Below are 25945 nucleotides of genomic sequence, written 5' to 3' on the forward strand. Positions count from 1 at the left end.
TTTTCAGTTGTGTACTGTGATTAAAGTACTTTTGTCTAGTACGAGGGTGGTTCCATAAGTTTACGGCCCGACCAACTTTTAATAGTCATAGAGACGAAACAAGTGTATCACTTTTCGACAAAGTCACCCTTAACTTGGATGCACGTTTGACACCTTTCAACCAGCATTCTTATACCCTTAAAAAAATAGTCCGAAGTTTTGTCCGCAAAATGCTGGAAAACTGCCTCTTGCACCTCACTATCGCTTTGAAATCTCCGTCCTCTGAGATCCCTCTTCAAGTTTGAGAACAGGAAGTAGTCACTCGGTGCCAAGTCTGGACTGTAGGGTGGGTGGTGGATTTCTTCGAAGCCGCACTCCTTCAGTGCAGCCTTGGCAACAGAAGCCGTGTGGTCAGGGGCATTGTCCTGGAGCAACCGGACACCTCGACTCAACCTGCCGCGCCTCTTTTCCTTGATGGCGTCTCGCAGTCGATGCAGGAGTGAAGCATAATAAGTCGCATTCACTGTGGTGTTCCTCTCTTTGAAGTCGATGAGGAGGATCCCGTGACAATTCCAAAATATTGTTGCCATGATCTTCTTTGTGGGTTGTGTGAGCTTGGCTCTTCTTGGGGGTGCTTCTCCTGGCTTGCGCCATTCCATCGACTCCTTTTTCGAAAGGGTATCATAGTAGAGCACCATAGTTTCATCCCCTGTGACAATTGACTTCAATGTTTCTTCTTCGTTCTCTTGACAGAGCTCCAAAAACTCTTTGGCACAGACGATGCGCTGTTGCTTTTGAACTGACGAGAGAAGTCGTGGCACCCATCTCGCACTGACCTTTTTTTCATGTGAAGGCCCTCGCCGATGATGCGAAAAACGGTTGTTTTGGAAAGCCCCAGCCTTTCTGAGATTTCCTTCACCTTAAGACGCGCCTGTCGCTCAGCACTTCCTCCTCGACAAGAGACAAATTTTCTTGTGTCACCACTTCCACTGGACGACCATCGCGTGGATCATCTTCAATGGACTCTCGCCCCAGTCGAAACTGCTTAGCCAAGTCTTTTACCGTTGTGTACGACGGAGAGGCTTCCCTGTACACGTTGTCCAGTCGCGCTTTAATTTCTTTAGGCGAAAGTCCCTCTTTTGTCAAGAATTTTATCACAGCGCGGTACTCGATTTTTTTCCATTTTAACTGAAGAGTGCACCCTGGCTGTTTGAAATGCCGCTCTTCAACCGACAAAAGCGTGAAGAGGGTTGAGGGTGGTGCTCCGGCCCTCCAACAGATGGCGCCACGCGTCCTTAATCGCATTTTCAAATTCGCGCGCATTGTCTACCTCGGGCCGGAAACTTATGGAACCACCCTCGTACTTTCCACCAAGTACCCGAGTCCACCTTTTTCATAGTATAATTACCAAGAGATGCACGGATGAATAAATCGGGAAATGAAAATACTTTGCATTAGCGCAAGTGGTTGCCGGACAGTCAGAGGCGGAGAGCTTTCAATCTGCCGGAGGGGGCCAGGGCACAACGCCCCCTCCGCCGATGTCCGTAATTCCGCGTTGTGAGGCGTAAAATTTTACGGGATTTTCATGATCACACGCATGAAACACGCGATTCGGAAAGGGGCCTGGATCCCTCTGGGAAAGTTCCTGGGAAAGGGGGTGTTCAGCCCCCCCCCCTGCAGTCGGCGCCTATGACTACAGACCACATTCATGGGAGAGCACTAACCACTAACTGGGCTTCAGAACTGGCATTTGCTAGAAAATGCCTATATAGTATTGGCATTTAGCCATTCGAAACAATAGCGTACTATCAAATTTTGTCACCAGCAACCTGTGCTACAGGGACGGATCCACACCCACGCTTTTTTGGGGGGTGGGTGGGTGGGGATTTATTGTCCAAGCGCGTAATTGGAGAGGGGAGAGGAGGAAAACTAAGAAAGGAAACTGCAGAAGAGGGGAAACTGTGCAGAAAGAGAGAGAAAGAAAAAAAAAGAAATGTTGGACTAAGGAAGAGCACTTGCACTTCCACACATTGCACTGCGTTGTTTTCCCTCTTCCAACATGTGATCCGGTCTTCAGCATCGTGAAGCACACACACGGAGCACAGTGCTTCAGTTCAATCGACACGCTGATTATTCTCAGCAGTGTCTTTTGCTCATCTCTTTGCTTGCTCATTCGTACTCACGAGTGAGTCTTGCTCATGCTCATTATTCCCGTTTGCCAGGGGCGGTCCAGACCCCCGGTTTTGGGGAGGGGGTTCCTTTGTCGGAGCGAGTAGTGGGGGAGAGGAGAAAGAAATCCCGTATACATAAACTGACGTTTTTCTTGGGGGGGGGGGGGCGATGCCCCCACCCCTAGATCCGCCACTGCGGTTTGCTCATTCATCTCGCGCTCTGCTATCGCATGAATGAGCATGCTCATGAAAGAGCTTTGCCTTCGAATGCAGGGAGTAGTCCTACTTTTGCTGTGTCAGATTCAGGGCGATTGCCCTTCCCCAAAACACTGGATTCCCCCTCTCCCACAGCGCGTCTCGACAACGAAACCTCTTCCCCCCTCCCCCAATGTGAGGGTCTAGATCAGCCCGAGACAAACGCAAGTGTTGGCTATGCGACGAGAGCTGTGTTCAGGCTATGGTTCAGGCCAAGAGTTCTACCACCAACATGCCTCTTTGCCACAGTGGCGGTCCCAAGGGGGGGGGCGGTCGCCCCCCCCAAAAGCGTAGCCTGGTCCAGTTTTTGTCTCTTCAACCTTTTATCGCACGAAATCCTATTACTGGTAATTTACCAGTGATAGGATTTCATGCAAGAAAAGGTTGAGCCCGTGTCCAGAACCCCTCCCCCCCCACCTCGCACCAAAATGGATAGAGACTGGCTAAAGGCTCGCAGACGTCGCCCCCCCCCCCCCCCCCCGAAAGTACTTCGCTGGGACCGCCCCTGCTTTGCCACCACGTTTTTTGTGGAGTTGCGCACCGAGTCATCCCAGATAAATTCGAGTACCATGATTTGTGTGCCTGTCGACCCATGCGTGGTGTCTCCGATGGCGAGGTCATGTGCTTAGGAACACCAATGTGAACGGCCGTAGCTCTCGCTCCTGTGAGGTCAGAGCTGGCCGTTGTATGTGTTTTGAAGAGTGTGTGCAAGGATTTTCCCAGCACTCACGATGTCCCCGAAGATCTTGCAACCCCCCCCTAGGATAGCGTACGAGAAAGGCAAAAAAGCAGCAGCAAATAATGGCATTACGCCCCCCCCCCCCCCCCTGATGGGACTCCTGCTCCCCAACAGAGACGAAAAATCCTGGGAAGATCTCTTATTTTTACCTTGTCAAACACGACACACACACAGACATAGATTGAGAAGTTACCCGTCACAAAGAACTTGTGACAAGTTAAGTTACCATGTGAAAAATGTAACTAAGTTAATAACGAAGTTCTTCAGCCTGAAATGTAACTCGCAGTTACTGAGTTACTTAAAAAAACGAATGAGTTACTTCCAAGTTACTTCGGACACAAAATAGCATTACGCAGGCGCAGCGCGCGTGAGCAGTTGAGGTAGACCATGAGTTACCTGCGGAGGAGTGCAACAGGCTTAGAAAGTTTTCGTTCATGTCCAACAATAGACCTCTCCCTGTTTGTAAACAAATGAACGTCACAGTGTTCGACAGGGCCACAAATTTGGTAGAATTGAACTACACTCGAAGCTAGAGGTGAACAAGGTCGCGCCCAAAAGCCACGGTCTTGAGGGGATTACGATATTGTCCCTTAAAGGGACGCGACCCTCGGTCCTACTTTTTTTTTCAATGGGAGGCAGAGAACAAGTGCCCGTTCAGTCTATTCGAAGGCTTTGCATCTTATTCCCTGTGGGCGCACAATGGTTCAGCTTCATTTCAATGGCAGTGGTTCTTACTTCCTGAATAAAATGCATGTCGTTGATTGAATATCATGTTTTATGGCAAAAAATGCCACGAAGGAACTGGAGAGAAAGCAAGAAAATATGTGGACGTGAGTGAAAAGCGAACTGAAAGTAACTTAACGTACTTTGGCAAAGTTACCTGAAAAAGGAACGAGTTCCCCGAAGGTTACCACGGCACAAAAGTAGCGAGTTAAGTTACAAGCTACCAAAAAAAGGAACTTAGTTACAGTAATGAGTTACTTGTAACGAGTTACCTTGAACTCTGCACACAGATACCTTTTTTTCTCTCGATACTCGGATGTGCATGCAGTACACTGTGACATCATGCAATGAAGCACACACATCAGAGTGTCATAACCCATTTGCAACATACACTACGTATTTGGCATCAAACACGTATACGTTCTTTACTAGACAGTGGCTGTATTTCAGCTGTATTCAGCCCCTGTACAGCAAATAGAGCACAAATGTTGTCTTTAGTGAGGTTTCCAGTTGAGGAGAGACTTTTCCGGATGATCCCTGTCGATCTCTTTCCAGTCTGGAAAGAGAGTCGGTGCGTTTGCGGTGAGCCTTTGAAGGTGAGGCAGCAGAAGCGAGGCCACTTTTGCACCACCGGACTTTGCAAGATGGAGTCCGTCGCACAGCATGTCTTTCCAGTCCTGCGGGTGACGACGTGTCGGTGATCAACTGACGCTGGGCACAATTTTTGTGCACTCTGGTGTTACCGCATTTTCTCGTGCGTAACACGCACACTCATTAGCGGAGTATCAAGGAATGCACAATACGCACTGTGAAGGTGAAAATACCGGCTCCAATTGTGAAAAGACTAAGGAACTCGATATTGCAGTTATATGCCCACGTAGGTAAGCAGCCTGTCTCCTTCCCTCTCTCCCCTGTTGCCCGTGCAGCGAATTAATCAGAGCATCTTCAGAATATGGGGGTTCATCAGCATATGGGGGTACCAGCGAATAAATAAATGCAAAACGACAGATCTTTAAGAGGGTAGCTTACTCAAAGTGCACCCTAAGCCTCGGAGGGGAGGGCACCCCCCCCCCACACACACACACACCTTACAACGCTATTGGTTAAGATCACAGACACGTACTTCCTGAAACCAACTTCGCAATCTCGCGACACACTTTGTGGCCGCCTTCTCCGCAGTTTTCCAACGGTTTCAATTCCAATACAGTGAACCCTCGTTAGTATGACCCCCGATAATCTGACATACGCGCTTTACGACCATACTCTTGGGGAACAATGCTGTGAAACCTATGCAAATCCCCCCGTTAATATGACAATTCCGCATTAGGACCAAAATTTTCGGGAACGACCATGGTCATAGTAACGAGGGTTCACTGTAATTCCAATTTCTTTCCACAGTCAACGGATTCCCCAATCCCTGCTTCAATGTCCACCAACTTCGAGCGGTGCAATTTATTGTCGGCACCATAAATCGTTGGTGCCCGCACGCTTTGGGTTCCCGACACAGTTTCCCGCGAAGTCGGCCCAGGACGCACGATCCTCTCGAGCAACCGACTCTGTGGTGTACGCGAATAGGTGCACCGTACAGGTTCTGCAACAGACCTTCTCTCGGAGCATTTCGCTGTAGAGGTTAACGACCGTTACGTTGTGTCTTCCACCGAGACAGACACAGGCATCGGTGTACATGGCGAGCACTTGAGACTCTCGTCTGCTCTCGGGCCTTCCTAAAACAGAATGTGTAATATGTACACAGGGTATTGCACGCAGGGTATTGCGCGGTTGCAACACTACCTTTTTCGCGACACTTCTGCGCCCATTTTTCCTCGTCGAACGGCGGAGGTGTCAATAGTATGATGCTTTTACTCTTCAGTCCGCAGCCCTGAAAAAGCGTCCGTCAATACGGTAAGATCCAGATATGAGATCGTGTGAAAGCAATGTTTGAAGGTGGGGGTAGCTGGTAATGTACTTCGCTATGTATTGACCACGATTGCTTCCAGAGATTACCATCCAATCTAACATAGTACACAACACAAAACAACCAATGAGATAAAGTACAAACGTAACAAAATAAAATGGAATAATAAATAGAATGGATTGAAAACGTGGCTCGTTCAAACGGCATTGGAAAAGTTCGAGCTAGTGGGCACGGTGAAAACAGCCTTCCGCTGTCCTTGCGACATTTTTTCGCGAGGACGTGGAAAGGGCGTACCGCATCTACGAATACTGCAAAATGCTCCGCGGGTGATATTGAGTGTATTTCGAGTGTACAGTAAATGAATACGGTGAAGTAATTCAGTTCAGCACTTTGGTATTCTGGCTACCCAGCAAAAACCGCATGTGCAACGTTGCAGTAAGTGAGGCAATTAGAAAGTATAGAAGGATGAACACGAGACAAGACCCGCAACACTCAGTTGCATACTATGGGTTCACACAGTGATGACCCCAGCTTCATTTGGGTCCCCAATGTGCCTGGGTGCAGCATTAGCTGTCTTCGATTGGACTGCACGTTACGAACCAGTCACAAATGGGGCAAGTTCCCGCATTCGTTTCAGCGGAGGTCACGAAAATGCTGCACCTTCTCAGACATCCGCGTGCAACGTTTCGTGCACCCGTGGAGCAGACGACACGAATACGATAGCCGTGGTTTTTAGCAACTTCTTGACGTCGATGTGGAACATGTTCGGCAATCAAATTTTGTTGAGACGGGCCTGTTTTTACTCCTGGGCGACTTTTTGATGTGAATCAAAAAGTTGGTTCAGAAACTTCTTCCGAAATATTTTTCTACCTACGCCGCTGATGCGATAGTTCTTGTTACCTTGAGATACTGCAGCATTTCGTCTAGATTGTCCACGTACTCGCTCAGCGGCACATGTTGTCGGCCCAAGTCTTGCGCGGGCGCAGCATCGTTTGCACCGAGCCAGAGGACGAAGGCTACCGTCGACGGGACGTCGTCCTTGTCGAACAGTCTGGGAAGCACGTACTTGCACATCCGAGTATTGTAACCCGAAAATCCACGTGACACGATGTCACATTTCCTGCGGGTTGCGAAAACAAACCGGGTAAAAATGGTGAGACCCGTGAGCAGGGGGGACGACAGTCCTGACTGCCCCTCACTCACTCAGCTCATGCGACAGGTATTACGTAGGGGCGAAAGGAGTTTAGGAGAGGTGAGTGAGGTAAGGTGAAGCAAACATGAAACCACGCAGGTTGCGGTGGAAGGCAGTCGGTCTATCTGTAATCTCAAGTTCGGGGTGGTGTATTCGGGGGAGTAGCATAAAAGTATTGGGGTACGTCGTGTGAGTACCCAGATCATCACCGAATATGCCCATTCGCCACATTGAGCATGAGTGAGTATGCGTGTGATGTACAGGGTTTAAAAGATGAGGTTACCTTTCGAAGCTAGCAGCCAGTAGGGCCCCCCAGCAGCCGTCCTCCAAGAATGCGTGCTGAGAGGGCAGATAAATAATTCGGGATTACAAAAATCGTGAAAGTAAGGGGCATGTATCGACTAACCAATTCATTCGGGTGGAAAAATGCCGGACAAGCCACTAAGTGCTCGTGGGTGGGTGGGTGGAGGGCACATGTGTATTGTCAGACACACACACACACACACACACGCAACAATAAAGTGGTAGCCTCCCCCGGGAACAAACAGTGGCTCGTCCGGCCGGTGAGGCCACAGCTCAATGTTTTGGTTGGCTTACGCAGCTGTCGCATGTATTACCTGCGTCAGCGAGTCGCCAAACAGAAAAATACGTGGCCATTGTACTTTCGAAGTATCTTCTGAAGTGTCCGTCATAATTTCGCAAAACTGGCCAAAACCTCGAATCTTGAATCGTGTTTGAATATTGATGGCGGTAGCAGTAGGCAGTAGTCTAGCTAGAGACTTCAGCAGTAGCAGGTAGCAGAATGAATGAGTCCGTCGCTTGAAATCGGACATTCACCCGTTTTTTATTCACTGTACTTGCAATGCACTTTACGGTGATTCATAATTGAAGTTCGTTCAAAATACGACACTTTTAACCCTTTTAACACTTGCAGAAACACCACAACCATCATCATCATCCAAATAAAGGTGGCGTTTATCGTTAATCCGGTGCAAGTAGCAAGTCAAGTCAAGCTGAGCCTTCATGGTGGCGTTCATGGCGGCATGTTTCATTTCTGCTTAGCAACGTGATTGCAGGTTTGTTTTGTTTCTATGTAAGTATATTGGCAATTCATTACTTGATTAGCAGTTAGGATTAGTGGCTTCTGATGTAGTAACTGTTACAGAAGTAAAATGTATCTCAGTTTTTGTTTGATACGTTACTTCCTGATTGAACTGTGATTGTGTACGTTTGCGTCACGTGTGAAATCAGGCAATATTCGTTGCAAGGGCGTGATATACAAGGGACAATTACGTTTCACGACCATCGCACTGTTTTTTGTTCCTTACATTTTATGCGGTAGTGTGTCATGGAAACGTGTGCAAAGTTACGTGTTTGTTAACAGCTCACGCGGCCATTTGACAAGTGCTCCGACATATATTCGTGATTTAACACTAAATAACTGAGGAATACAGCCTCGCTCGATGCAGATATGTTTATCTTAAGGAGCACAGCGTCTCATAGACTTATGTACAGCTAGCGTAACAATATATGTGATTTAGTATGGTGTGTAATTCATATCAGAAGGACGCGCAAACACACGTGGCACAAACGGGCTGTCACATGTGTTCCTGCAGGCTCTTCTGCTATGAATCTGCGTCTGCATGATACAGCATCTTTGTGTCGTCTGCAGCGATGGAAGCATTTTTATGTTGTGGTTTTTAGAAAAATCGGAGGGTAAGCAAATCGCACACCTCAGTAGTGTGCGATTTGTTTATCCTACATATCTCTCACGTTTTTTATAATGTTGGTTAACATTTTGAACAAGAAAATGAGAAGCCTGTGTGAAAACGGAAGGGAAGCAAACAAGTTCGTCTTGCTTGCTTCCTTTTTCTCCATGTTGCGTTCTCCAGTGCTCATTGTAATTATAGTTATTTTTGAATACATTTTTTTTTCTCGGAAAGAGGACTGTAGAGCATTCTTTATCTTGTGCGTGGTAGATTATTGCGAGACGCTGGGTATGCAGCCAAGCTGGTGTACGCTAGTTGTTGGCAACATTGGGTCTTGTCCATTTGTGTCTGTCCATGTGTATAACTCCCCCCCACGCTCGGGGGGGGGGGGATTGTTGGCAACAGCTAGATTATTGAAATTGTGTACATTCCTCAAAATTCCTCATCCGAATTGTGTGTGTGTGTATCTCACTCTCTCTCTGCCACTCTTTTTTATAATGCCTTGGCCACTTGAGCTCTCAAAATAAATAAAATAAATATCACAATGCACACACTGTCTCCTTGGACGAGGGGGTGAAATGGTGGAACTACCTTCATTCGTAGAAGCTTAATGTGACAGTCTGTGCCATTTGATTGGTTAAACAAAAGCTGAAAAAAAATTGTGCGATATATTAAGTTTTGCACATACTTCGATCTCGGAACCAATCGAGGGCTCGAGACAGTCTACTTCAAGGTGCTTGGGAAGCAGTGTCTCCACTATCTGCGTGGCTTGGTTTCAAAAACTGCAAGTTTTTCAAGCCAGCTTCAGCGGTGGAATAAAAAGAGCGCTCAGAAATGTTGGCGGACAAAAGCGAAGCGACGTTTTATCGGCGCGTGCATGCCAGAAGGCAGTTCTGCGGGGCCGGCTCTCTCTTTACACGCATTCACATTACCATGAAAACCTACGCACTTGCTTTCTCCCACGATAAGACTTCGCTCCAAAATAATGGGCGAGGGGAATAATGGGAGGGGGGCGGGGACGCAGAGACATTTTACGCATCAATCTTTTCACACGAATCAATCCTTACAAAGTCACTTCCGCAAGAGCTCGGACATGGTTTCACAACCCCCCTCTCTAAAGGTCACTTAAAGGACAGGATCCCTTGTCAGGTCCGCGGTTTAAAGACCCCCTTTAAAGGGAGGCTGCGGGGCAATTTGGATTTCTTGGGACTCGTTAGTTGACAAGAGAGCTGGGAAGCTCAAAACGAAACCGAAACTCCCGAAGCCTCCCTCTCAGCCTCCTGTACCCCGTGTGGGTCGTCGGCTGCTTACCATGACTTACTAGATTGTAACGACCATGTAATAATCAGCAACCCCTTGATGAGCCTGTCCGTTAGGGGCGCAACTCTTCGGCCTGCAAGGTCTGCATCATGATTAGAGCTGAGCGCGGGTGCGGGTATACCAGCGGGTACCCGCAGCTACCCGCACATCGGTACGATTTGCGGGTAGGTAGATCGCTGACGGTAGCGGGTAAACTGCGGGTGTACCCGTATTACCCTCACTCCATGGCCAACTAAGTGATCCCTCTCTGTCAAACGCAAGCTCAGCAGTGCCCTGTGTCATGGGCCATAGGCGAGTTCGATTATTAATGCAGTTCCTTAATCACATGGCTCATATAATCGTATATGGCTCTCTGTCGAATTGCAGTTTTATTGGCGTACGATTGAAGCCGTCCGAGACACGTAGCCAACACCCAGAATATCCATTGTTTTAAAATAGAAACGGCGGTAAAGCGGGCGAGGAACACTTCCCCCTGCGGGTCTCAGTGCGGGTATACAGACAGCACTGCGGGTCGCCCAGATAAAATTCTTGCTGCTGCGGGTGCAGGTACTGTGCGGGTGCTGGTCCAAGTTTGCTTACCTACACTCACCTCTAATCGTGATTCGACAATGGAAATTAATTTTGAACGCACAGAGGCGGACGTACGGCTACCGTAGCAGACGACAGCGGCAGCTCTTATGAAAACGTGTAGGATGATGATGATAATCAACTTTAGAAAGAAGCACCTCTTACGTAGTTTCAGGCATGCACTTGGTGACTGCTTCGTGCGATTCGGATGACGAGACGTCTGCTTCCTCAATTTCATTGTAAATCGTTCGCCACCGATAGAAAAGAACTTACAGAAACTGTGTATTCACATGAGCGACATCTTCGCGGAAGATTCTTGCGGAAGAAAACGCAAAAACACCGCTCACAGAGACGAAGTTCCGTCCCGTGTTATGCGAGCATTCGCACGGCGCAGAATATCGGGAGTGGCGTACTGCACACTTAGCAGACGACACCGTCGGCATCTTTCCTGTCGTCTGCTACAGAATACCTTGTGACTGTGTTGTGGGATATTCCCGATGGTTAGCAGTGTAGATGAACACTGGACGTTGAGCGCTCGCGCTCAGAAGGCTATGACGGTTCTCACATCGTCCGCTACTGGGGGGGAACGTCGCTCGTGTGAATGCGCGGAAAGGAGCATGAGAAGAGTACCGGTGAGGTGAAGCCCAGTGTTGCTGGACCGCTCTTCCGTGGAGGAGCACCGAGTCGCTCGAAGGAAAATATTCATTTTCTCATTATCTGCGCTAATTGGGGATGAGAAACTGTGTCCACTGAAGCATCATACAGTATGGATGGATGTTGCACCGTTATTTCGACACGTTTTTTGAGAGTGGAGTCTCCCTTTAAAGGACATGTAGCGCCAAGTTCTGTACGATATACATAAAAGAGACTAAATAGTAAGCATGTTGCCATCTACTACCGCCTGTGTCCAGCAGTACGTGGACTTTTTGTCCGTTGACTCTCCGCTTCTCTACATTGTGGAGGTCTAAACACATCACCTCTTGCAGAATATGCGCCTGTTACCACATTCTCTTTGTGCACCGTGGCATGGTACTTTAAGTGTGCCGCCATTTGTGTGGCTGTCCATTAGGCCTACCAAAGCTACCATTATTCACATGACCAGAAATGAGCCCAATCATATGAGAGTTATTTGCGTCATTTTCCACCGTGCTCTTCGGACAGTGCCCTGGCCTGTGCACAAATTCTCCACGTAGCCAGCATCCATTGTTCAGCCCACTGGAACCAGTCTTGCACTCGATGGCACAATGTCTGGTTCCATGTTCCCACGCCAGTATCAATGTGCTTGCGTCCCAGGACAAGACTTACTCAGGTTCCTGTCGGTAGACCGCATTACATCAACACTATTCGAGGTGCTCACGCCTCCTAAAAGCCCTGTGCCTTCATGTACCTGTCAACCCATACTTGCAGCACAGTTTGAATATACAGCTTCCTTTAAAGGACGACGGAAACGAAAATAGGCTGCAAAGCTATTTGCCTCATATTGCGATGTGTACCAAAACAATCCGGAATTCGACTTAGATTTGCATATATTAGTTGAAACGCCGCCACAATCGCGATATAAAATTCGGCCGTGGAGCACTCTGAGCCCCTGGTGAGCGTCGCCGTGCCGCCGTAGCAGACCACGGAAGTGACGCACGTTGGCTCTCCTGTTGGAGTTCCTGACTTTCATTTCGCTTCATTTCATTTGGTGTTTCGGCGTACGTCTAATTCCTGCTACGGGGAAAGAACGGAGACGAAGAAGCATGTACGAACCTATCTCTCATAGGATATATTGTCTTCAGACTTCCACGAGATCTCCGAATCAAACATCTTCAGGCGTTATTCAGAATTCGCCGTGTTTGTGCAGGGCAGCCGCACATGGAGCGCGAGAGATATTTGACGTCACGCGCTCCTCAGATTTTCCCGCAATGCTTGGCGCGCTCCATGGGCGATCGTGTCGAGTGGGCGGCCCAGCGCTCTCGTAATCGTCAGAAATATGGCCATCCGCACAGCGTACTTGCAAAATACTAGTGGCACCATAATTTTACATAATATTTACACCTTGTTCGGTCCCCATTTTGCAATGGACAAATTTCGTTTCCGTTGTCCTTTAAAAATGCAGCCACTGTAGTGTTGCGCTTCGGAACAGACTGTACCGTTAGGACTTGGTCGAGGACGGACTGAAAGGCTTTCCCAGTTTTGGAAGTTCTAACCCATTTGTCATATATGTTGTGTCAGGTGATCCGCGAATTGAGTAGCACTTTCTTTCTGCTCGGGTGCATATGCTTTAAACTTCTCCTTGAGACCTTTGGGTGTGTAATGCACACTTTGTAAAAGGCCACTCTGACTGACTACTTAAAGTGGGACTCCGCAACAAAATCACCGCAAAGATTGTGGCACAGCAGCAACCCTTGCGGTGTCAGGAACATACGTACGAAATGTCGCATTCCCAAAGCGCGCAGATTTTATTCGAACAAATTATTTCGAAGTCAGTGCTTCGGCCTTTGTGAAGCAAGAGGGCGCTGAAAGCAACGCCGCCGACGTCATCCGGCACGGAAGAGTGTAAGCTTGATAGCAGACGACATTGCTGGGTGACGTCACAGTATCTTCCTCTGGGTGAACCGCTGCCCGCTTTGCATTTTGGTTTCGGTTTGGTATTGTCATTATTTACGACTTAATTACTCGCTCAAAATGAAAGCGAATGTTGTATTCGGTATCGAGGGAGCGGTCTGTGTTCAGTGTGATGCTCACCTAATTTTTTTTTTTGATCCTTGCGAAGTCTCCCCTTAAGTTCTGTGCAGACTGCCGCCCGAAAATAGGCAAGACCTCTCCAGCTAATTACAAACTACGAGCTGTGGCCCCCCACTGTTCACTAGGCTGACTTGACCAAGATGCCACTGCATCAAACCTGTGTAGTTGGGAATCTAGGTTACCTCTTGTCATCAGACACTGCCATGGCCTTCTACTGTCCTAGGCTGGGAGATCTGCCAAAGATCACTATTCCCACTCGCACTGAATGCTTGCACACGAGTCAGCTAGCAGCGTCCTCTTCTTCTTGTTCAGCCCTCCCGCCTCCCGGTATGCCCTTTTTTTCTGCCCCAGGCCTGCCTTTCTGAGGTTTTGTTCTTTTTCTCGAATCAGCTGCTGATCAACCCATACACGCAGTTCACCTTCGGGGTCTCGCAACGGACGCCCCAACGCAATCGGCTCCTCTAGCTCTGCATTCTTGTTCCTCGAAGCATTGTAGAGCGCGAAAAAACAATGTACAAGTTCCCGCCGATAACGGTTCACAAGTAAAGAAGAAAAAAAAACGTCGAGAGCATCAAACGGTTTAATTTAAGAAAAACAAGACTTTCATGCAGTAGGCTGCACTCCTTCAGGTTTGAGGGACCTGTTACAACAAACGAAAAGCACACCCATACCCGCACCCACTGAACTATTGTCACTCTAACTTGCTTATTATGTCTTGCATTTTCCCCAGTTTTCATTGTGCACCCGGAACAGAGAGCTTCACCGCACAGCGTGCCGTGCGGTGAAGCTCTGTTTTTAGCAGTGATGGCCAGTAGTTAACTACATGTAGTTAAACTACTAGTTAAACTACCTGATTGTAGTTAAAAAGTAGTTATGAACTACTTGCAGAAATGTAGTGTGCAACTACTAGTTAAACTACTATTTCGAGTAGTTAACTACAGTAGTTAGGTTACTGCAGGCGCCAACTATGTACTCCCGATTTTGCCGCAAGCTTTACGGCACGATTGTGCTTCCGACTTTTACCTTGAGCTACAACATTTGCTGAGAACGGAGGTGCAGAGCAATTGTGCCGTGCTTGTGTACTAAATCTTCACTTTTATCGCTGCTTGTGATTCATATTTAGGTGTCCGAGAACACTAAAGAATGGGATTAGGGTTGATGGACAACGTTAAGCAGTTAGAGATGTAGTTAAAATACGTTGCAGTAGTTAAAGAAGAAGTTTTAACTACCTCCCCTCAAAGGTAGTTGAACTACTAGTTAAACTACTCCATCGCGAAGTAGTTAGTAGTTATAGTTAAACTACCGTAGAAGTAGTTAGCGGCCATCACTGGTTTTTAGGGTATGAGAGATACGTGAAAAAGTAAAGTATTTTACGTATCCTTTGGTCATTTTGCTTTTCACCACAGCCCCTGTGGATTACACATGGGGGGGGGGGGGGGGGAGCCACATCCTTCCTAGTTGATTTTGAAACTATGCGGGAAAAAATTTGAAACTATTTTTCAAATGCAGGAGGGAAAAATTGGGTGCTATCTACAGATAGGGTTGCCACCAGGCCAGTATTATACCGGCACGGCCGGGTATTTGCTCGCTCTGCCGGTTGCCGGTAGGAAGGTGATACCGGCAGCCAATTTTGCCGGTATTTGTGATTCAAGACCTTTCATATGGGCTTTTGCGGGGTTTTCCCTTCAACGTTCCACTACAGCTTGAATAAATCTGGAGCGTAGACCCAACTCCGCAGTCACCAATTCTTTCCTTAGTTATTCATTATTATTATTATTATTGCACACAGGAACATATGTTTCCTCGTGTTATCATGAGCTCTCTCTCTATCTCTCTGTTTTCTGTGTGTTCTCTTCCAGGTCCCCCAAGGTCGCCATTTTCCCATGTATTTGTTCCTATCCCGATGCGTGCAATGCCGGAGGCCGCCCTTAGATACCCCATTGTTACCAGACGTTGGCTTTCGTTTGATTGTAGCGCGCTAAAGATCCAGTTGAAGCACAATCCAAGCCAGGCCAAGTCACCGAAGCAGAAACGGACGACTGCGCCTGGTACGACAGGTACGCTATGTGATGCACGCAGCCGTGCACTAGATCCTTCCAATCGCTCAACACGTTGAAAAACGGGACCAAAAAGTGAAACACGACACAGAAAGTTGTTATACGCGTTTTATTTGGACATATAAAGACTAGATTCATTCGCAGAAACAACAAAAACATTTTGCCGCTAAACTTAGCGCGCTGAAGTGGTCCGGTACGGCAACAGTGGGGTATCTAGTGGCGGCCTTCTTCGTTGCACGCTTTTCCGAGGTGAGTTTGGGGGACCTGTTCTCTTCCACCCCTCATCCACTTCCCTTTCCCACGATCCTTTCCCTCTATTCCACCTCCTCTCCCTCAGCCGGTATTTTTTTCACTACGAAAGGCGGCAACCCTATTTACAGAAGGTGCGGGAAGAAATCAGGTGCTACGATCTCTGTCTGATACGTCACCGGGGAATTTTCGGGTGAAACGAAAGGCACACGAAACGAGCCGCAGCTGCGACACCGGAACGAGAGAAAAGAAAAAGAACCTTTATATTTCCGCTCGTAACTGCGGGCAGTGAATGACCGAGGCGTCGAAACACTTGCCCGAGCTCCACAAAGGATCGTCTTTGACTCCCGCAGGAGGGGATCGTTGACGGAGGACGTACAGGTTGTCACAGATAGCTCTCTTTGCGGATACTACGGTCCAATCTTCCGACGGTTTACCGAGAACGACAAGTTGAAGGACGGCGAGGATTTCGGGGTAGATATTGGGTTTCACCCGAATTCTCGATGATTTGTTCGTTTTGGGGTGGGTGAACTATTGTGAAAAATCGGATTTAAAGGAGTACAGAGGGCCATCCAAAAAAATTTCAGATTAAGACATCTGATGAAAGTGTGTGTGTCATTATACCGAATAGCGCGAAAGGTTTTGATCTGTGCAATTTGTTTCCCAGAAAAAAACTCGCATAAACGTAGCTCCGCGCCTTCACCCTTAACTCGCCACTCCAGCTATAACGAGGATGAGGAGGTATGATGGCACGTCACCGATGACGGCATAAGGAGACTCGTTCTGGTTTGCCGGTCAGTGGGGGTCAGCGCCTTGTCCCTTTGCCGCCGTAAACCTGTTTTGCCAGTTTTCCCGGAGAATTGGGGATAGAAGGAGCGGCCGAAGCATTACCGAGGCAAGGAGAAAGGCTTTATCAGAACCCCGAACAGCCGAGTAGCAGACGACAGCGGAGTAGCAGACAACATTTCTCTAGGCCAATCAGCGAGCGTTCTCCTTATAGCGTCAGCTCGAGGTTCCAGGCAGATCACAGGCTGGTACTGCTCTTCACCACCGTTGCGCACGGTCGCCTTTTTGCGGCGTATTTTAAATTCAATTTCTGCCATAATTATGACTCTGTAGTGTAAATTACTTCGCATGGTGCATCTTACTGGCAAACTTAACAGTTTTATAGGAAGAAAACTGGGTGTTAAAATGACTTCTGTGCTACTTTAAGGGGCAGTCACTTGCGCAAGAGAATAGAGAAAGTTCGTTCGCACACAGCTCAGGAACGGCATAAAATATCGTATAAAAACAGAAGCACTGGCGTGTTCTCCTTGCTTTGCCCTTGTCAACGACACATTTTGTAGAATTCCAGGACTATAAGTCGATTTCTATTGAGCCCGAATTCGCAAATATTTTAGTGCGCGACACACTATGGAGATGGCAGCACACGTTCGAGACGCGCCAAACTTTAATTCATTAAAACTCGACGGCTCAACCTTGTACCCTAAAAGATACGTCATTGACAAGAGAAAAGCGATGCGAAGACGCCGGTACCAATCTTAAGATGGTAGTTTAGAGCGCTCACGCGTCTTGCGCGAACGAACATCGCCCATAGATTTCTGAAGAAACGAATAATCACGCAAAGTAGCGTAGCCTGACTGGTATTCGATGGAATACGCGACAAGAGCAGTCCCCGAATGTCGAATGTACGCCGGAAGTCCTTCTCTGGAAAAAAGGCTAAGACGTCATTCTCTACTCCACCAATCAGGGCACGGCCTTGAGAAAAGTTATGCTGCAGCGTTGGTGGAAGTCTGAAAGGCTCCTCTCTCCCCTCGGTGAAGCCCTCTCATTCCTGCTGTCGGAGAGTTTACATCATGCCGACCTCAATGTTGGCGGAGCCTCCGCAGGAGCAGCGCTGTCCCTTAAAATTTGTTTATTTAATACCTAAGCACTTTTTTGGACGAACAAAGTTAGCTAAGTAGGTTGTTCGGCAGTGTCGAACGCAGGGATGTCTGTTTCGTGGACGGAAAATTTCATTTCGATTCAGGCAGTACCTGACCTTCACGGTATTGAATTTTCTCCATTAATTTTTATGTGGCAACCCACGTGTTGTGTGAACATTGGCATTGCTTGACTTTCGAAAGTGGTGTGGTCTCAAAAATTATAGGCTCAAAAAACCTGGAACCCGAATCAATCAAATCGAGAGCTCCTTCAAATGCATGCGGATCATTCCTTTCGCACTGCAGGTCAGCTAGGAGATGCTTGTTCCTGTACAAGAATGCCTAAGCAGAACTGGGGAATTTCTGGAAGGGTCTTTGACTGCACCTTTAACGACACTCGGAAGCGGAGGACTCGCGGAATGAAAAATGCCGTTACCTTGGCCCCAATACCAAAGGAACAGGATTCATTGTTGCGTCCTTTGTGATTTATGTGCGGACAGACACGTAATTTATGCTTTCCCGCTTCTCTCTTCCTCAAGAAGCCCAGCAGTGCAGAGTGGCCTCCCATTGGTCTCCTCAAAACAGTGACAGGGCGCTCCACATTTCTACATTTCACGAGAAGGAGAGGAGAGCAAAAGGCGTAAATTTTGGTTTGGTTCACGCATAAATCGCAAACGATGCAACGGATTAATCCTGTTACTTTTGTATCAGCGTCAGGGTACCAGTATTTTTCACTCCACAAGGAGTGAAGTGTTTTTTAGCTTTGAGCTCTTTCCCAAAAGAAAGATGTCTTTTTTTATGTCGCACATTGTGTTCTGTGTGAGGTACTGAAGCTGAGCACCGTTTTTCCGATCTGTGGTATGCAGCGGCATAGCTAGAAAAAAAAATTCCGGAGGGGCTCCGTCAGGACCTTCCATGGGAGAGGAGGATTTCCTAGCATTTCCCTCTCCCAGATGCACTAGCTAAGGTACCATTTTGGGGGGGGGGGTGAATGCACAGAACCCCCCCCTTTTTTTTTTTTTTCTGGCAATACCAGTGATTGAATGGTAATGCTCACAGTACCTTATCAAAAGTCCTTGTACTCAGTTGTGCTGCCTGAGTTTCTGCACGTTTCTTTTTTTTTTTTGAGGATTTTACAGTTTCCCCTGAAGTTGGCCCACGATGCGTACTGCCTCCCCCGCCCCTACTTTGTTCCGAAGCCTTGTCTTTTCCACACACACCACTCATAACCGCAGTTGCTTCACAGTACTAACACGGAACGAAAAAAAAACGAAACTATTCGGAGCTTGCATCGCAGTGATTCGTCGAGATCTGTCCCCTCGCCCTACGCCCTTTCCGGGTGTTTGGTGACGCCCCCTGCCCTCCTGCCTTTGACGTTTGCCCTCCGCAGGTCTTTGGGTTTTTCAACTGACGACACGCGTTTGCGACGGTGCATAAACCTCTTGCAGCATAGCTGTAAGAACCCCCAACATTTTCTTCCAACATCCTCCCGCGCTTGCGAGGCCGGATAACCAAACTGTTCCGCACGCCACAAGGTTTCTTGTGCAGAGATATCCGACTTAAAATTCTTCTCTTTATGGGCGAGCTCTTGAGAGCGGTCTGCTCGTCGACAAAATATGTGATGCTAGTTCCGTTAATTCCCTCTATAGAAGTAAAGGACCGGTAACCACACTGGCAGGTCCAGCAGAGCTAGGGGGAATCGACGTTACCAGGCACGGAAAAAAACACGAAGACGAGGTTATTTCACTCTCGGCCACATGCAGGTATGGCACAAAGGGTGCGAGGGCAGAAACTGCCACCGGGGTACCAAAGACCATTCCATTCCCATTCCTAGGACACTTTCCGCCGTCCCATTCCAATTTCATTCCGTGCCATGCTGAATCTGGAACGATTCTGGAATCATTCCAACTCCGGAGTGGCAACTCCACGCCCATGCCTAATTTTCTCCGAACCCATCCCCCCCCCCCCCCCCCCCCCCGATGGCAAGCGCGTGCGCCTTCTGCCGCGACTGGGTCTCCCCCTGTACGAGAGCATCAGCTGTTTCAACGTTGTACTGCTGAGGCTGCAGCTGTTGCGGCATGGTGCGTGTTGCATTCTGGGAATGGTCTGTCTCACTGGCAGTGTCTACACCGATGTAGCGACGTTACGGTGCTCAATTTTGTGCCCTATGGCATCCGAGCAGCGGTACGTCAATTGCGACCGCACAGGGGACTGGAGATATGCAGACAGGTCTGCGCAGCTTTTTGGAGGAGTCTCGCTCAGTCTTGGGTAAGTTACTTCCAGAAAGTAACTGAGTTGCAGTTATAGTTACTTTCTTGGTTAAGTAACTAAGTTACAGCTATAGTTACTTTCTTGGTCAAGTAACTAGTTACAGTTACAGTGACTGTGAGAAAGTAACTTAGTTACATTACAGTTACTTTTTATAAAAATGACCATGAGAGGGTGATACAATCGTTAAAAACATACATTTATTTACATTTACTTAAGTGTGATAAAAGTATTATTGCACTTAACCAGAAGCTGTATAAGTCAATATGTGTCTCTCCCACAGGGAAAAATACGACGTGTGTACGTACGTAAAAAAGGATCGACATTTATTCGAGTAACTAGTTACATTTTGCAGTTACATTCACAGAAATAGTAACTAGTTTCAGTTAAAAGCTACTTTTCTGGAAATGTAACTAATTACTGTAACTAGTTAACCCCAAAAGTAACTAGTTACAAGTTAAAACTAACTTAGTTACTACCCAAGACTGGTCTCGCTGCACTCGAGGAAGTGCAGCATCGCTGTAAAGGATATTTTCGCTGTTAGGACCTGTTTTGACGAGAAACTTGTCCTGTACACAGAGAAGGCCAAGAACCTGTTTCGGATGTGTGAGTATCTCATGCCTAGTTAAGTTAAAAACTTAAGTTAATCTTTTCACGTGCCCGTACTGCTGTTCTTTCTGGCTGTCTGCACAAGGACTCGTGTGGAACTGCCTGCATCCCTTTTTCGTTTCTCTGATGAAACTGTCTGTATTCACTGAACCCAACATCAGTGTAAATTTTGGTGCTTATTAGACGCTGTCAGCTATCTCTACAAGCCACGTGAAAACACAACATATGTCTTGTAGTACGGATGACATCAGTTCTGTTGGGGTTGCCTCGGTCTGGGTCTGACCTGTGAAAGGCACGTGCGTGTTCTTGCCGTTGGAGTTGGTCTGATGGACCATGTGTATGGCCTCGTGTTTTTGCCGTTTATGTTTCTTTTGAAAATCGAGGGGGTAAAAAGTCTTGCATTGTTGCAGCAGCTGCAAAACTGGGTAAAATTGTGGATCAGCCATGCTGAACGTGCAGTGCATAAGCGTTCCCCAGTCTCTGTATTGGCTGCTGCAGTGGCACTTTGCCAGGGTAGCTCTTGGGGTTTTTTGGGTTTCTAACGTGCGTGACGTTGTAAACCCGGGTAAAAACGGGTTTTACCAGGTCTAACCTTGAAACACGGGGGCCCTGTCCATGTGTGTTCACTGAGAATCGCTGGTTAACAATTGATGCCCCCAATTTTTTTTCTGTTAGTTATTCAAAACTAATTATTTTTTTAGCAGAGCAGTATCATTTTTTAGATACTATGTCCGGGTATCTAAAAAAAATCTATAGGTTTGTCCGGGTATAATTGGGACGCGCGCTGCAGGGCCGTTCTATTTGCAGACAGAATGTGGAAAAATGGCACCAATCTATGTCATGAAATTATAAGACAAATAATTTCTTTCAGCATCATAGCAGCACTTCAGGTTTATCTTCATGTCTTGCAACCATGGAAGAAGAAACGTCCATCCCGGAGTTTCCAGCGGTGCTCTGCGAGCGTTTGGTGGCATCCGGCGGATGCAGCTCGGACGACTTCGGCGAATGTTGGGTGTTGGACAACCTCCTCTCGTGGAACAAGCTGCTCTGGCACATTGGAGTCCAACTCCTCGAAAAGGAACCAGGGCAACTGGTACTGGAGTCCTACCGAATTGTGCAGGGAGAGAACAGTTGCGTGTCCTTTGCCCTGAAGATGGCCTGCCTCCTCTTGAAGAGGCATTGCTGCGTGAGGCGTTTCAGCTTCGAAGCCGTCGCGTTGTGCATCCTGGAACCCCTGCTGAGGGTCCTGTCGCAGAGAGCGTACGTGCAAGGACTGGTACTGGGCAACGTGTCCTTAGAGCCATCTAGGTCGTTTGGCCTGGAGAAGAGTATAATTCAGCTGATTCAGGAAGTGGTGGAAGCGTCAAAGAACTTGGACCATTTTGAGATTGACCTCCAGGACACAACAGACAGCTGTGTGTCTGCTCTGGGAGAGATACTGGCTAAGAAGGGCTCCTTGAGGAAACTTTGTTTCAATGGCTGTTGCGAGGCGCTGTTATCTTCCTATCTGCGAACGCTGCGCAGAATGATTGTGAAGAAGGTCCTCCGCGAGTTTAACGTCGAGTACCTCACCTTGGGTGGCTGTAATTCGGCGCAGGCCAAACATTTGTACGTCCTCTTAAGCTCGAACGAAAGTATCGTTTCCTTGGACTTGACGGGCCACTATCTCACTGACGACACTGTCAATGTGGAGTGGAACAGTAATCATTGCTTGAGAGACGAAGGGGTCTTGAGGGTGGCAACTGCCTTGAAGTGCAACGGGACTGTTCAGTCGCTCAAGCTTGAAGACTGCGGGTTTGGAAGGAGAGGGGCGAGGGCGCTTGCGGATATGCTCTCCACAAATCAAACTCTGCAGCACCTGGACATCACCTACAACCGAATGGACAACGCCAGTTGCAGAGAGTTGGCCGCAGCCATCCGCTCATCGACGACCCTGAAGGAGCTGCGGGTGGAAGGTACGGGGTACAGCTCTGCTGGCGTGCAGTACATTTTGGCAGGCCTGAAGGAAAACACGTCCGGCCTCGTGGTGGACTTTGGCGACATATCGCAGAACACCTTCTCCGACGTCACGATGGCCACTGAGGTCTTGACGTCTGCCCCAGAGAGGTCGCTGTTCACGTGGACCGAGAGGTGCATTGCAAAGCTGCGTCACCTTCTGTATCACCAGAAACAAGTCAGGAGCATCCATTTCGATTGCGACGATGAGAACAAGGATGCTTTTAGGTTCCTGTGTTGCTACTTGCAGAGGGCCAAAGCTCATGTGGAACTGTTGACGGTCTGGTTCTCCTCCTGGGACGACGACACGTGCGAGTTGCTGTCGGAGTGCCTCTTGAAGAACACTCGTCTCAGGAGCCTGTGGGTGTACAGTCCCGAAATGGAACAGTGCAACTTTGCTGCAATCTGCGATGCCCTCAAGGGGAACGAAACCCTCGCTGAACTGTGCATCCACAACAACGGCGTTCTGGACGAACGGCACGATGGAGCCAGGTGCTTTGCTGGGGTCCTCAGCAAGAACAAGACCCTGCAGACGTTTGAGCTGAGCGTCCCGTTTGACGAGGACGACCTGGAGCAGTTCTTTGAGTCCATGAAGAACAACTATGCCGTGACGCGCTTTGTGTGCCGTGGCAGTGCTCCTCTGGCCATGAAGAAGGTGGAGCAGCTGGTAAAGAGAAACTGCGTCCTGCAGGAACAAGCCGTCCACTTTGTCCTCCAGGGGAACACGCCGTGCAAGAGGCACTGGGCCAGTGCGTTCCAGCTGACGTACGACACGGGCACGCTGGAGAGGTGCCTCGTCGACAGGTTGAAGAAGACCCCGCAGGAGGTCAGGTGCCTGTTGAGGGTCAAGATGTTCTTTCTGCACGCAAACTATTTTAAGATAACGCGCGTGGTGAAGGACTCGATTGTGTGCCGCAGGGTCGCAGGAAGCACGGTGCAGTTGGACATGCTGGGCACGGCTTGCCTGGTCCACATCGCCTCGTTTCTCAACGTGCTGGACGTCAGGTGGTGAAGGGCGCTGTGCGCGCTAGATTTTTTTATCTGTGATACATATCAGCTGTGATAAGAATGAGAAAGGCAGTTCTTCTGTGTTTGAAAAACATTACTTTCTTTTTTTGTGTGTAGTTTATTTTTATTGTTGTTGTCTTCGACGAAGTTTAAACTTCATTTTATAAATGTCGACAAAGAGATGTCAGTATTCGTGGAATAATACCGTAAGTGCTGACGCGTCACATGCTGATGGAGATGAATGGGAGCTCATGCGCGCTACACACTTCCCATGTACCACCTTTTGCACGTCTCGTAATCCAGAGTAAGGGAATAGCCTTGCTATTATCGGTTATTTACATCAGTGTGAGAGAACGGATCCAAGCTTCGCATTATACATGCATCGATGATTGCAGTGTATTAGTTTTTGGGTGTACTAGTCTGGTAACGTACTCATACATGCCCCAAGCAGAAAACTCTCAAAGTTTTTTTTTGCAGATACAGTACAAAATACCTTTTTTATTATTGCATGCATATAATCAGATTTTCATTTTTTAACGCTAGAGTTCAGCCACAGTATTCTACTGAGCGAATGTCACATTTGTTTAACATTTGTACCGCTTTGTAGAAATGAACGTTATTGCTGCTTCATTTTTATTGGGGTTGAACTCTGCGATGATCGTGATATTTACCCTCTCTGTGCCATTTAGTTACTGGTTCCTATGACAACTGACAGCAGCAGCCTTATGTTTGTGTGGCATGCAGATAGCCCTGTTAATTTCTCCAGTCTCGATCTGGTCATGGTGTGTAAATCCTGATCTCACTGTCCATTAACCAGAAGGAGAGCGATTTTTGATAATAATAATTCGTTGTTCCGAAGGTTTCAGGAATAAAGCTGTACGAACTAGCTTTCAAACAAGTGGTTTCGTCTGTTAGATTTTGCGACCTTTATGCTCAGCGTTCGATCAGTTAATTCGCACGTTGAACAGCAGTTAGTGAAAGGCAACTCAACTACTGCGTTTTTAATTCAGGTTACCATCTCTGTATAAGGTCCAACAAATCTTTCCTGGATCTCCCATAGACATCCCTGGGGTCTTCAGGCTGCTTGTTGTGGGACATTCAGTGCGATATCCTTCCGACATATCAGGGGCACCTGTTGTTTACTGGAGTTAGGCCAAAACACAATGGAATTATGCGATGTCCCATAGATATCCTATGGATGTCGAGATATTCAGGACTTTCGCGACCTTGTAGGGATGTCCCAGGGATATTAACGGTTTGCGTGGGGAAAAAGTGTTCAAACGTGCTGGTTCACTCTCTACAGTGTTCTAGTTGAAGTTACGAACCTGCCATCGTGAAAACGCAGATCAACACAGGAAAATACGGACGCAAACATGATGTCTTGTTCGAGGGCTTCGTTCTCGTCCACAGTCTCAGATTTTCTTTCTGGATATATGATCAGGTTAGTGATATGAATGTCATTCCTGTGCAACGTGGTTGCATACCCGTATCTGAAGCAAAGCGTTGGGACAGGAGGACACGGCACTTCTCAGACGGGGAAATTGTCGTGTGGCAGTATTGTATTGCGTAGGTGGTTTGTTGCACAACGGGCAACTTCGCGGTCGATTGCTGGTAGACCGTGCGGCCAAAGACAGTGCGGTCGGATGATTCAATTGATCTGGATTCTTGACATTGGAAGACTGCTGTCGTTGGTAGACCTGACGTGTGCGAGACTTTCTGTCCGTCTGACAAACCGGGACCTTCTGTCTCCTGAGTGTACATATGGCTCGCGCTGCTTCTTTTTCGTCATTTTCACACGCGACAGGCCACCGCGTCCACCCACGACAGCCGACAACGAGGTGAGCGCGCACATCGAACAACGAATTGTCATGAAATTTCTCGTGAATGAAGGCGTAAAGTCATCTGAAACTCACAGAAGCCTTCAGGCTCAATATGGCCACTGTACACTTAGCCTTACATTTTGATTTTACACTTTGATGGTATCGTAAAGGCCCCACGGCTTCTCAACGGGGAGTTACCGGACACCAGCGCGTTGCATACTGTTGACCCCTGCGTGGTGGAGCGGCAAGAACCAGAGAAAGAAACAGCTGCCTCAACTGCTGGGCCTTCTATTCGAGTAGATGGGCGTTGCGTTCAGGTTCGTTCAGGGCTGGACCATCTGCACTCGAAATGGCTTCGAATTTGTTAATGTCTAGAGTTACAGCCACACGAAGGATGCCGCGAGCCTTCGGTATGATGTGTTCCTTCCCAGTTAAGGGGGTAACGCCGGGTGCCTCGGCACCAAGAACTATCGTATCCGGAAACGTGTGTATGAGTGTCACGTGTGTGGTGTGGTTCCTCACCAACGCCGAGGGGACGGCTTAGTTGAACAGGCCAGTCCGCACTTAGTTTAAGTATACCGGGCGGTGACGCACGCAACACCATGCCGCGTAGTGGCGCTACGTAATCAACGACGTAGGGGTGCAGGTCGTATATGCTGTTCCGTATCAGTGGAGGCTCAGTTTACTTCAACCAGGGGCGATGCTTCTACGACGACA

General features: G+C 48.1%; 3 protein-coding genes across 3 annotated transcripts in view; 2 read left to right on the forward strand and 1 right to left on the reverse strand.

The window, feature by feature from the left end:
• Positions 1–4266: 4266 nt before the first annotated feature.
• On the reverse strand, positions 4267–7888 carry LOC135386309 (isoamyl acetate-hydrolyzing esterase 1 homolog). Its single transcript, XM_064616145.1, has 6 exons — positions 7592–7888; positions 7258–7313; positions 6683–6902; positions 5659–5746; positions 5470–5591; positions 4267–4544 (listed from the first exon to the last, which is right to left on the reverse strand). The coding sequence occupies exons 1-6, from the start codon at positions 7805–7807 to the stop codon at positions 4362–4364; spliced, it is 885 nt and encodes a 294-aa protein (XP_064472215.1). The 5' UTR covers positions 7808–7888; the 3' UTR covers positions 4267–4361.
• Positions 7889–7979: 91 nt separating this feature from the next.
• Positions 7980–25945, forward strand: part of LOC135386311 (trypsin alpha-3-like) — a 37935-nt gene continuing 19969 nt past the window's right edge. Inside the window, exon 1 of the mRNA XM_064616149.1 lies at positions 7980–8067. The gene's annotated coding sequence lies outside the window, so the exon portion shown is untranslated. The remainder of the gene's footprint in view (positions 8068–25945) is intronic.
• On the forward strand, positions 8036–24296 carry LOC135386308 (uncharacterized). The gene is made up of 2 exons (XM_064616144.1): positions 8036–8050; positions 21277–24296. The coding sequence occupies exon 2, from the start codon at positions 21319–21321 to the stop codon at positions 23410–23412; it is 2094 nt and encodes a 697-aa protein (XP_064472214.1). The 5' UTR covers positions 8036–8050; positions 21277–21318; the 3' UTR covers positions 23413–24296.

The sequence above is a fragment of the Ornithodoros turicata genome, chromosome 2, assembly GCF_037126465.1.
Source record: "Ornithodoros turicata isolate Travis chromosome 2, ASM3712646v1, whole genome shotgun sequence".
Taxonomy (NCBI): domain Eukaryota; kingdom Metazoa; phylum Arthropoda; class Arachnida; order Ixodida; family Argasidae; genus Ornithodoros; species Ornithodoros turicata.

Bases quoted from the DNA above. Each gene is read 5' to 3' on its own strand.
- LOC135386309 (XM_064616145.1), bottom strand. From the start codon at position 7,807: ATGTCCGATTTCAAGCGACGGACTCATTCATTCTGCTACCTGCTACTG. The intron at 6,903-7,257 runs GTAACCTCATCT...CGCAACCCGCAG, and splicing joins CTGGCTGCTAGCTTCGAAAG to GAAATGTGACATCGTGTCAC. The intron at 5,747-6,682 runs GTAACAAGAACT...ACGCTTTTTCAG, and splicing joins AAATGCTGCAGTATCTCAAG to GGCTGCGGACTGAAGAGTAA.
- LOC135386308 (XM_064616144.1), top strand. From the start codon at position 21,319: ATGGAAGAAGAAACGTCCATCCCGGAGTTTCCAGCGGTGCTCTGCGAG.